Raw genomic sequence first — 13,181 nt, 5'->3', positions numbered from 1 at the left:
CTTCTCAAGACTGCCTAAGAAATACAAGTTAACGTTGAACGATGTATTTGTTTATCTTTATCAGTTTTATACGCTTCTGCTGCTAGGGAGAATCTTTACTCGACATAAAAAGAGTCATAAAATACGATAATTCCTCTTTGTACGTTAAATTAACCAGTGTTTAAGCCGCTATTTTTTATTTCATTTATGTCCAACATGTTTTTACAGCTGAACATCTTGACGCCTAAATAAATTTATTTTATAAAAAATATGGTTCCGGAAAAAAAACTGATAAAAATGTCAAAACTATCAGAATTTATAATTTATACGCTATTTTCTCAATCATTGTTAAAGATTAAATTCTTTTGTGTTGTCCAAAGTTTAAATAAGCGCCACCCTCAAATAAGCACCGCCCTTGAGGCACGAAAAAAGTTAATAAGCCCCGCGGCGCTTATTCGAGTAAATACTGTATTACAGTGGATCCTCGTTACTCCGGATACCGAAGGGACAGGCAGAAGTGTCTGCATTATCCGGGTATCCGTAAAAGCGGGCTCCCAGAATAAAAATCACAGATAAATGTTTTGTCTTCTTAGAAATACCATGCACAAGAAATGGCGACGTCCTCTTGATGTCTGTCAAGATAGAACGAAAAAACTACTGCGTACTGAAACACTGTTTGAATATCTTTTAAAGAAATGTGTCATTTTTGACTAGGACAAATAGCACTTTTGATGCTCAAAATAATCTGACCAGCTAAGAAGGCTGGGTGCCTCATTAGTTGGTAAGCATTACCAATTCTCAAGCTAATTAGAATTGTTCTACTGTAGTGAAATTGCTGCCTCGCATCATTATATGGGAAAAACGCACTGAGTGGCTTTATTTGTACTGTTTTTGTAAATTCAAAACATAACAGCTATACTCTTTTTCAATTACAAGAAGCTTTTTTATAAGAACGTCGAGGCTGAAAAAAGGCCAAAATTTAAGAACATCCTAAGAATGTGCCCAAGGCTGAAATTTGGTTAAGGACAAATCTTATTTTTTCCTGTTTGTTGCTACTAAATAAATAAATCTTTATTCAAATCCTGACTTGTGATCACGCATTGGTGCCGTGAACATGTAGATATCAGTTAGGAATGAATTACTGCAATACCACTTTGTTTTTACATTTTTAAAGAAAGAAAATACTAAGAACACTTTAGGTTCAAATCTTCGCAAAAGGTTAAGAATGTTCAGCCTCGGTCAAAAAATTAGACGTTCTTATATATATATATATATATAAAAAGAGTGTATCTCGATACAATGGAAACGAATCGAGAGAGAATAGCTTAGCCGCTGTATATTGATAGTTTTTTTACTGTTATATAAATGACAAGCACGTGGTGGCCATGTTGGTGGAAGAAACAAAAGATTTTAATTAGAAATCTTTTTATATCATCTGTTTACAATGCACTCCAAAATGGCGTCCAGAACATGTCCTAAGCCCCCATAAGCCAAGTGGTTTTAATAAGATTTCCTCGCCATTTATTTTTTCTACGTAATTAGTTGTAAGATAAGGTTGTACTTCATAGCAAGCTTATATATATAAGACATAAGACATTTTTTCGATAAAATCCAAGGACCACCCACCACCTAATAATAATCTGATCAAAATAAACCAATATTTTTTATTGCTGAATATGATCAACGCAGGCTCAGAAGATCTCACCTAAAAGGGAAAAAGTATTTTTAAAAAAATTCTCTGCCGTCAAACTGGCTTCTGCAAGTAATGGAGTTTAAAGGAGTTTTGTTAGTGATTTTCTTTCTAGGTGCGATTTACACCTCTGTTTTCACAGTCGAAGAAGGTTCAACATCTTTTCGTTCATCGCACTTTATAAAGCGGGAAAACAAACAACTTATAGGCCACGTCGTAAAACGCTTTGTTTCTCCAAGTCTGTTATCATGCAATCAGCAGTGTATGAGAAACGCGTGGTGTACTTCTACAAACTTCCAACTTTCTAACGAGCAGGACATCAAAGGAACTTGTGAACTCAACAAAGGTGATATCTCACTCACCAACGAAAAAACCAAGCTTCATGAACAGGAAGGCGTAACGTTCTCCATGCGCCTAGAGGTAAAAAAAATATGTGGTAGCTTTTATCATTTTCGACACAAACACTCGATTTCGTGAATTTGGGAGGTGTTCCTCCTTAAATCTGGGATTAGTAAGCCTTATTTTGGCATTTTTGTTGCTTAGTTAGTCCTGTAAACGTATTTGGGCTGGAGATGATGCTTCGGGACTCCTCAAAACGACTACCAAAGACGTCTTTTTGTCTCCCTGTCTGTCGCTTCTACAAATTATAATTCCCGTTGTTTTCTCGCTCTGCATCTAACTGTGGTGTTTTCTCAGATGTTTTTAATTACCTTCGAAACAGGTTTACTTGGATATTTCCCGATGGACTTTTATACGTGTTTGTTTTGCATACAATTAGCTTTTTGTACGAATAGTCCCGGGAAAATAATAGTTCACTGTCCTGCCTTAAATACAAGCCATAGGATGAATATTCGTGGTCTTGTTCGTGATCTTGAACGTTTGTTTCGTTTATTCGCACATTCGTGTTTTTATTTATATTATTAGCAGTTTTGAAACTCATTTTACGGAATTACAAAACTTCATACATACAAAGGCAAAGAAATACGATGTTTTTTTCCACCTCTGTTTAGCAAGCGTGTTGATTTTGATCAGACTTCATTTTGGCATAAATTGTTTTTATTCGTTCCCACCTGTTCCTTTATTTTTTTGTGTTTTTAATTAACTCAAGGTAACTAAGAACACAGAGTAATTAAGAGTAAGAGGATTTCATTCACGGAGTTCAATTTCTCGCTCAGCTCAAAGTTTTTTACTTCTCTTTTCTTGGGGCAGGGCCTTTGTTAACCATTCGGTCTCAGGTTTGCTACCTAGATTTGGTTTTAACTCATTTCTAGGGAAGAACGCGAGGATTGTTCAATAAGTTCCTCACACTTGACAGAGTTAGTTGCCATTTTCATGTATACTTTACATCTGACAGACGTTTGTGGGTTTTGGCAAACTTTTATCAACGAGGAAACTTTGTGAAGCTTACTTAGAGTGTTAGGGGGCTAATTCGTCAGTTTCTCCTTTGTATTGAAAATTTTTAATTAAATTTCAAAGCGCTTACGTAAATAATAATAATAATAACTGCAAGTTTGAAGAAACATAAATTTAAGTCGTTTCTTTTGAGTAAACAAATTCAACATTTGAACTCTCTATGTTTGTTCACTCGCGTACCAAATTAAAAAGAACCGCATTTTAAAGCAAACAGATATGATATATTTTATCTGCTCGTCGACGCTGATTTCACTTTGGAAAATGGTCGATGCCATTTTGTCCCATACCTCGTTCACTTTATGTCTAATTTTCATATTTCTCCTGGTTTCTTTTGTTTGACCTTCTGTTTAGTACAAATTACGAATACGTAACATATGTATATGCTATGTGAGAAAATGGCATAAATTAAAACAAATTGGTTCCAAAGCAATATCCTAAAATATACCAAATTGCAGAAACGTTGACCCTATGAAATGCATAAACCATGGACGATAAGACCGAATGAGATTCTGGGTAGACAGCATTGGTAAGCTTGGAAATATTCCATTTATTATAATCAAGATATTTTCTTTCTTTGAGATCTTTATGAGCATGATTTACGCAACCTGTCTTATTATTATGTTCATTCTGTCACTGAGGACGATTACTTTTTTCTGATTTCCCAGTAAACATTTGGATCGCATCGTTTATGGTTTATGCTTTTCATGGGCCAACTTGTCTTCAATCAGGTATATGCTAACACGGAAAGGCTACAGCAAAGATGTCGTTGACGTCACCTATTGTTATTGATGTGCCAACCAGAAAACTATTGGCTGGCGAAACAAAGAGTTCTTTTGTTCAACTTGTTGGACATTTAAATAACAAAGACAATGGCTGCGGTCACATCTATGACGTAACTAAAGTTTAACTATAGTTAGTGCTTTCTGTCGTCTTTGCGGTCACACCAATGCAGTTAACTATAGTTAATTCTGATTAGGTTGTGAATAATTTGGTATTTAAATTAGTTCATGACAGCCCTTGTTGTTTATTTGTGTCCAGTTGTTCCTCTATTTTTTCTATTTTTGCACGGCATTTCGGCGTTGAAGAAAATAAAATGAAGTAAGGATGCTAGAAACCGAAGAATTCAAGCTTTATTTTTGCTAACATTGATGATATGTAATTTCTTGGCATGTTGTTTTTCTTGTTTTCCTTCCCTTGACGCTTTGTTTTGCATATTTATGTTCATCTCGCACGTGCGAAAAGAATTGTCGCATTCTGATTGGCTTTTCATTTGTAAACTTAAGACTAACCCATGAACCTTGCTTGAGTATAACTATAGTTAGTTTGTATTGTTTTGGATCAGCGAGGCGTAAATTTTCTAACTATAGTTAGGGCGAAAAGAGAAGCGGTCACATTACCGAAATAGCTAACTATAGTTAACGCCGTCCTAACTATAGTTAGCAGTCTAGATGTGACCGCAGCCAATGTTTGTTAACAGATATCTTCCCTACTAGATGGAACTTGGAAAAAGTATCATTAGAATGAAGTACTATATTTAAAAATTCGAAGTTTAGCTAAACATTTTGAATGATCTTGGTGCAATAAGGCGAGGATTCCCTTTGTTAGTTGAAATATAACGATGCTCCCACATGGTGAATATTTTCCTTGATCAATACCAAAAAAGTCACGACTCAGACAAGACAAAGACAAACAAACCGAAATGGCGGAAGATTTTCCTAAAACACTTTCTAAACAGCCGTTGTTCCTAAAACACATTCCTTAAACGAAAACATCGCCTAGATTTCTTCTATTTCTCTCAGAACACGCTAATGTTTTCTCAGCCTCGTGAGGGCTACATTCATTTGAATTCTATTTTAAGAGCTCGCACGCTTCGCTATACATTTAAAAATGTATCAGACTTAATCTTCACAGAATCAAAACATTCAGCCTCGTCCCCAGGCAAATTCGCGCTGTGCAAGTATTTAAAAAAGCGGAGGAGGCCTGGAACCAATTCACGACAGCGCGGGAAAGACTGGGAACGAGGCCGAAGAAAACTTTTTTTCACGGAAAACTGAATCGACAGGCAAAATACGTTTTGCGCCTCAAGTTTTCATTATATTCTCCTAACTTTGTTTTCATTTATTTTCAGGGATGTCTCATGACCGGTTGTCTCAATGATGGTTCTTGTTTGTTTGACGACCAAAAACAAACATTTTCATGCTCGTGTAAGCCGCCGTGGACTGGGGACAGATGTGAAGTTAAACTGGGTAAGACTTCACTGCGGTCAAACGTCTCAGGTAGTTTTTCTTTCTAATTTTGGGGAGTTTCGTTTATATTAAAGAGCAAGTTTGAGTAAGGAGAGGTAATTGACTGTTGCTTAGTGTAATATATTTCCATTCCCTCAAATAAGCGAGTATTTCTTCATTTTAAACGTTTCGAAACCGAACCGAGTGCTTTGACAAATGGCGCCGACAGGTCCGTATTTACCTGTTTTCAAACACATAGACACTTTTTTAGTAAAGCTCCAAAACCTTTAGTAAACCATCAGAATACCGGTGAAGTATCGACCTTTGAACAGTAAAAATTAGAACCTTATCGTTAAAGTACTTTTCTTGTTTTTTACATATTTCTATAGTTTTACCCTGGTCGAGGGTAAGACAAAGATTTATTTTACATGAAAAACTGGTATGATGATAATATTATTGGAGCATGGCATAATATTCAAACGTAATATTCAAGCATGTTAAGGCATGGGGTTTTCTTTCTTCAAGACCTCCCAGAGTTCTTTTCCTTTTCCTTAAGGAAAACGCAGTACGTTTGCGGCCAATCAGATATCAAAGTCAATCTAACGTTCTGTTGTCTTTGCTTTGTCTTGTTTTGCTTTGTTTTCTGGGGTGGGTGTCAGCATATCCAATTACCTTCTAGACCTTCCAGTACAGACTTGCATTGTCTTTTCTTGCATCCTACAATACATACATACATACATACGTACATAGTACAAGTGATGATCACCGTTTGATTCAGAATAGTGCTCTACATTGAAGGAACCGTGTATAATTACTTGGTACTCTACTCAAAACTTAAGTACATGGATCTTAATACAGTTCTGTTTCGTAGGCCAACATTAGTTGGCCCACTCATCAGTTAACTGATGAGTGGGCCACCCGTTGGCCTACGAAACTGAACTGTATTAAGATCCATGTACTCAAGTTTTGAGTAGAGTACCAAGTAATTATCCATACGTACATATATACATACATTTATTGCGCTCCCTGAAAAGGGCTTTTCAAGACCTACAACACACGTAATATCGTGATTCAGTTGCAGCAACGTGATAAGTTATTAGCCATCAAACTTGGATTGTATGATTTTGCTGAACATTAACTCAAAAAAGGAAATGCATCCAAACGAGCCAATTTTAAGCTTTGACGATGTTTTTAGAAAGAAAAACTCAGTGTTTGGTTTCCTCATCTGGGTTAGTGCCCGGTAGGAATATTTGGAATATTTTGGTCAATCAAACGAAATCTTTTTTGAGCAGTACTTTCATGTGGTACTGTTATTATGCTGCACTCTAAATGCACTCTAACTGTGAAGTCTGCGGAAGAAATCTCGGCGTGTGACCATTCAAGTGCGAGCTATTGAGGAGTGCTTTCGTGCGGTTGTTTTTAGTTTTCCATTATTTATTTTTAAATTTAAATTGGGATTTCTTTAATATTGAGTTTGGCGTTAGAGTTATATATAATATAAGGTGTAAATTACTAGTGATTAGCGACTTTCTTAACACCTATTTGTAATTGCTTTGCTCTGTATTTTTATGTTATAAAAAGGATCATTTCAGAGTTGAAGTCATTATAACACAACTGAACAGTTCTTAATTGAACAAACAGGTGTCTTTGAAAATACTGGAATAAAATCCGTTATAAATTCTCAAAACCATTAAAATCGTGCTTCATTATTCACAGAAAATCAGCATCAACATTAATTTGGGAGTAAAGAAAACCACTGACTAGGCCATATTGTCTTGCTGACGAACAATATTTTTTTTGTTGTAATCCGGAGGTCTCCGGTTCACTGGCTCGACTTGTTCTTAGTAGTCCCGAGTTCAAATCCTCGGTCACGCTTTGTATATAGCCAACTGATCTGCCTCCTACCAGTTTGGAATGTTGATTTAAAATTTTGTTTCCTCTGTTCAGTGACATGCCTGTACTATCTATCTCGAAGCTAAGTTCAGGACCACTAAAAAAAACAATTACATTTTTTTACATTTGTCGGTCATTATTCCCAGAAATGTATTTAATTAGTGACATAACTTTTTACTTCATAGGCGCAGAGTGCAGCTTGTACACGGTTGATGTAGAAGCGGACCGCAGTGTCTCATTTCCAAGAGGAGCAGGAGCTTCGTATAAATGTGATCGTGACACGCTAACTCCTGGCTGGTACCGCTTCAACGGCACTGCAGGCTCAAAAATGCCTACCACTTGTGTTCCAAAAAGCATGTGCAACACTGATGCATCCGGCTGGCTAAATGGAGCCCACCCTACTCTCCAAGACGGAGTGGTTTCACGGAATGTGTGTTTTAACTGGAATGGGAACTGTTGCAACTGGGTGGTAGGAATCAAGGTCAGGAACTGCGGATCGTTCTATGTGTACGAGCTTGTGAAAACACCTGCTTGTCATCTTCGTTACTGTGTGACCAACTGAAAGTGCCATAAACAACTCATTTTGTATCGTATCATGTTACGAACACGTTACGGGACTTTTCGTTTAATTCTTCTTAGTTTAGTCACTCCGGCATTTGCTTTTGCTTACTTACTAGATAACTTTTTGGGCAATATTTTGTCGATTGAGTTTCGCTTAGAAATTCAGCAAAACAAATGAAACACGTCAGTAGTTTTGATTAACGAACAAACCAACTTAATACCATACAGTTCGTATTGTAAACCAATTTATCCTGTAAAATTAAGCTCACTGTATTTCAGTCAGGATATGATAGTCTTTATGATCAAAACGGAAGCATTGCTAAGTTGAATTTATCTCTTTAAATAGTTCCTTTTGAAATCGAAAGATTTAAGTCAATTGAGATAGCACTCTCCTGTAAACTAATCACAAATAGTTATTACTGCATCCTTATTTGTAATAAATTGCTTCAAATGATTACTTGGTATTGTCTCATCTTGATTTCTTTTGAAAGTTTTTAATTAAGAAGTAATCGAAGTCTTTTGCTTTCATTAGCCTTACGACTTTAATTCAACTTAATTGTGTAATTTCCAATAGATCTGTGTTCTGTCACTCTTAATGCACATTTTTCTTTTATACTATTTATCGACTCTAAAACAATAGACCCTTGCAGTGTACAAATCGTATATGCGGAAATAACCTTGTAAACCTTTTATTACAAAACATTTTACCTGACCCGATCCTCAATTAACTTAGAAATCTCAAATAAGGGCCAGGATCCAAGAGTACGGGAAAGAGTTGGATATACGGTACCGTATTTTACGCGATTAAGCGTCGCCCCGGATTAAACACCGCTCTTGATTAAGCGCCCGCATCTGAGAGCAAAAATATTAAAGAGCACCGCCCTCGATTAAGCGCCGCATTCATTGACAAAAATGCGGCGATTGGCAAAGCATTATCACACTTAATTCTTCGAAGAGTCAAACTTAAAAAAAAAAAAACAGACAAAAAAAACATGAAAATGTGTGGTACAACTCAATCTAAACCAGCTTTGGAAATTTAATCTCCGAAATACGATGTTTTTCATTTCGAAATGGCTATATTTCATTCTTCTCTCTCTCACTCTCTCTCTCTTGTTATCATTAAAGCGTGGTTTTCACTAGCGACGCAAGCACAAGCGCAAGCATAACAACCCTTATTTCTCCGTGAAAGCGGTTTAGACGCAAGCAAAAGCACAAACGCATTGCATTTGGATGCGCAAGCACAAGCACAAAGATTAAACTTTGTCCTTTTTTGCGTGATCGCGCTTGTGCTTGCGCTTGTGCTTGCCTCGCTAGTGAAAACCAGGCTTAACCATTTACCGTCCCAGATAAGCGCTGCAACCGAAACACTACAAATTTGAAGAGCGCCACGGCGCTCAATCGGGTAAATACGGTATTACAAACTGAACGGTTTTTCCCTGCTAAGTGGGTTCAGCTGGTATAAAAAAAATGAATTAGCTTCTAGGACCTTAAAGAGGGTCCTGAAGGGGGGGTACCAAATCCCATTTCCCAGCCCAAATTTTTCCGAAATCCCATTTCCCAGCCTATTTTTTGTCTAAATCCCAGTCCCAGCAGTGAAATTCCCAGTGTGCAGAAAATCTGGTCTCAAGCACATTATATCTGTGTTGTTTTTTATTGTCCTTAAGGTAGTACACTCCCTGAACTTTCCCTTCGGTGCCCTATATAGGGATTGTGATACATGAGCTAGATGCCCAGCATGCCACACCATATGCGAACGCCTGGAACAGGCTAGAGAAACTTGCACTAAAATCCGTCCTTCCACCCCCCCGCCCCCCTCCCCCCTTACAAAAAAGGGGGAAACCCAGCCATATTCCACAGCACCTTTGGACACGCACGCGCACAGATGATAAATTCAGAAATTTAGTATTTGTGGATTTAGTAACTATTGTTTTAATTACGGCTTAAGACAAAGGTTACAATATTTTTTCTTGCAGATCGCGCGCTTTAGTCGCATAGTTGAATTTTTTCATTTTAGAGAACTATTTTTACCCTAACGCACATGTTACATGTAAGAAACGCCACACGTCTCTGTTGTTTTTCATTGGTTTGTTTTTAAAAGCATGCACATGCAAGTTATCCTGGACTTTCTTTCGCAGAAGGGATAGTTCAAGGACTGGACTACCCAAAATCATGTTCTGCTAGTTATTATCATTTGTCTTGTAGAGAATAGTAGAAATTTTTTGTAGCTTTAACTAAAGCTATCAAGTTTTTATCCCATACCTACCACTACCCTGACTGACACAACTTGCTGTCACTTCTTTTAAATATTCCATTTGTGCCGATCCTCAGTCATAGCTGTTCCGCTGAGTAACTTCATCACTAACACAAAAATTGATCGAGACTTGATGGACACTCGTGCAGCGTGGTCGTTTTGTTTCAGAGTTTTCAGCGTTTTAAGTGCCACTGTCAGAGAAAGTGTTCCAGACCTTGGAAGTCGGGGTCAACCGATTTTCCTGAAACTTACTGCAGAAGTTGGCCTTGATGAGATATTCTAAAAGCCATTTGGGTTTTGTTTTCTGACTTTTACTTTCAAAGTTCCAGGGGTGGTCCCATATTTAGCCTTCAAATCCCGAAAAATCCTGTTTTTGAAGGAGTAAGTTTGCACTTGTATAAAATCAAACACACAAAACCTTTTGACTATCTCCTTGTAGGCTGTGATTCTACTATAAATGCTCTTTCATTTCATATATGTTGATTTGGCATAGAGGGTTCTGACAGTGTGAGGCATAACACGAAATTTGGCCAACTTTTGATGAGAAAACCACTACCCAAAATTGCCAAAATTTAGATGTTCATATTTTTTAACTGCCTAACTAGAAAAAAAGGACACTTATATCAGGAGTTATCCCAATGCATGTAGAACAAAATTCAGTTGAGAAAAATTTGGGCCGTGTAATGTTTTAGTTCTTTAATGACCCATTTTGAAGCACACCCTGACCTAATTTGCATATTGTCAAAACCAAAAGTTTAACATTCATACTTATTTTATTTATTGTTAAACACTTTAATTTGCCTTGGCGAGGCTTAAAGTTCTTAGGAAAGCTATTATTAGCAGTAATAAGACGAGTAAACATAAATTTTGACTGTTAAAATTAGCCAAAATTAAAAAACACAATATATATTTACTGAAAAAAATCAGTTTGTTCCCCTCCAAAGCTTGTTCCCTAAAATATAATGTGCATACAATACAGGAGTCCGTATAACGTCTACGTAATAGTTTACTATACTAATAAATACACTTCTTTGAAACATATCCATGCTGAACTTGCTAAAACTTAACTTACCAGGTATTAAACGTTCTTATAGTAAAGGTAAATTTCCATATCTTCGAAAATCGTGCGAGTACAAACATCCTACGGCCAAATCGTATTTCGCAATGATCGCTTCATTCTGCATTTGATAACAGAAGACCTTAATGGTCCCTTACAATCAAGAAACGTTTCTGAAGCCGCTCAGTTCCTCGCCATTATGCCATAGTTTTGCTATTTTGGTTGCACGCTGTTCATCCGCCATTTTGGATATGGTCGCAAGAGAACTGGGGCGAGAGTTGCCTGGCTGAAAACGTGTGGACCCAACATTTTTTAAACGAAACTTCCATAGAACTCATTAAGATACCTTTAAAATGTACTGAGAAAATTATTTTTGTTTTCAAATTAGCCTCTTTTGACGCTCTGTTATAAACTTGTTGACATAATATTAAGACTTTTTCATTTTAGTCGCATTTTATTAGACCTAGCCCCCGAGACCTAGCCTGGGAGGAACAATTGATAATGCGACACAAACCAAATGGCTTATTAAAATCATTCTTATAATGAAATGAAACAAGTATCAACACGTGTTTTATCTCTGGTGTCGAGTGAGGGCCATTAAAATATTCTCTTTTCGGCAGATTACACTTCAATAGGGTATAAAGGAACTACATCACAGTTGAAAAAAAAATGGCAAATTTTTTAAAGTTTTTCGTCATAATCAGGCATTAAAAAAAACATCTGTGTTTTTTCTCAGGTTTTGATAACTTGCAGAATTACTCTGTTGCCATTTTTTATGTGAGAAAAATATTATTTAGACAAACTTTAATTTGGAAGTAATTGAAAAATGGCTAAAAAAACCCGTGGCTGATTGCTTGATCAAGAGGAGTGTAGGTAAACGGCAGTGTCTGCCTTAAACATGCATGAACTTTACTCTGTCCTCCACAGAGGCCTCTTCTTTAATTTTTTGTAAGGGCTGGGAAATGGGGAAAGGTGAAAAGTTAGCGCGAGCCTGAGGAGTGAAAAACAAAAGCGCTCGGGGACAGTGGGAAAGAAGGAAGGAAAAATCGAGTCGTTCCACGAGCTCCCCCTATTTTTTTTATTTTTCATGTTTTTCACCTTTCCCCTTCCACTGAAAGTGTCTCATTTTGATTCGAATGTTGATTATAATATAACGATGAACTAACAATAGTAGCGCCTTCTGTCCTCAAATCCTAATATAAACGCTAACCATATCCGCATAATGTAATGTCACTTATATTAGAGTAACCGATGGGCTTTTTAAGCAAACGGCAATGGCTTGCACGACTCGAGGGCTCGCACATTGTCAAGATTCGATGGTAGGCTCTTACCGATAGTGCTCGTAAAAAAAACATTAAATGCTTAAAGCAGTGCTCGTTTATTGCCAAAAAAGTGCTAAAATAATGCTAATTTTTTTTTAGAAAAGTGCTCGTGGTTTACATAAAAATGCTCTCTCTTTTCCAATTTTTTTAAACATAGAATATTACATTTTTTAGATTTTCAGTAACATTTTTCATTTTTTGCCTTGGCTGGCTGTCATTGTTCCTCGATGAAAACGTGGATGACGCCATCTTGTATCGAGTGTCATGGACTGGGATTTTAGAAGGAAAACGCTGACCTATCAAATCTATTCCTCAGGCCTCCTCGGCTCCTGTGACTAAAATGAGGGCAAAATGTATCTGGGTTCTGGGAGGCTTTGGACGCCATAAAAAAAGTCAGATTGTGCTTTTTAGCACAAAATTATACAAATAATCAGTCGAAATTCCAAAATAATGCTAGCAGTGCTTTTTGGGATAAAATGTAGAAAAAAAATGCTCGCGAAGCCAAATAATGCCAAAAAAAGTGCTAGCACTTTCGGTAAGAGCCTATTCGATGGCGTTTGCCTATAAGGGCCTGTTTACATTGAGGGAGGGTGCCCCGGCTAACCGAGTTACCCGGCTAGAAGGGATGAAACATAGCCCGCCTTAACATGCAGAATTCACATCCCTTCTGCCCGAGTTGAGACAGCGTCACTAAAGCGTGTCACAGCGTGGGAAAACCATGTAGCTCCAAATGATTGAAGAAAAATGTGATTTTTTACTAAATAATCAAGGCTAGCCGTCTTTAAACCTA

General features: G+C 37.1%; 1 protein-coding gene across 1 annotated transcript in view; it reads left to right on the top strand.

Annotated features, from left to right (window-relative positions):
* Window positions 1-1,680: 1,680 nt before the first annotated feature.
* The window catches only part of LOC144666259 (uncharacterized), a 30,735-nt gene continuing 19,234 nt past the window's right edge, over window positions 1,681-13,181 (top strand). The window contains exons 1-2 of the mRNA XM_078527665.1: window positions 1,681-2,089; window positions 5,211-5,328. Coding sequence (XP_078383791.1) covers window positions 1,745-2,089; window positions 5,211-5,328 — 463 coding nt within the window. The 5' untranslated portion in view covers window positions 1,681-1,744. The remainder of the gene's footprint in view (window positions 2,090-5,210; window positions 5,329-13,181) is intronic.

The sequence above is a fragment of the Oculina patagonica genome, chromosome 9, assembly GCF_052425735.1.
Source record: "Oculina patagonica isolate OP01 chromosome 9, crgOcupat, whole genome shotgun sequence".
Lineage (NCBI taxonomy): Eukaryota > Metazoa > Cnidaria > Anthozoa > Scleractinia > Oculinidae > Oculina > Oculina patagonica.
This window is presented reverse-complemented; position numbering and strand designations above follow the sequence as displayed.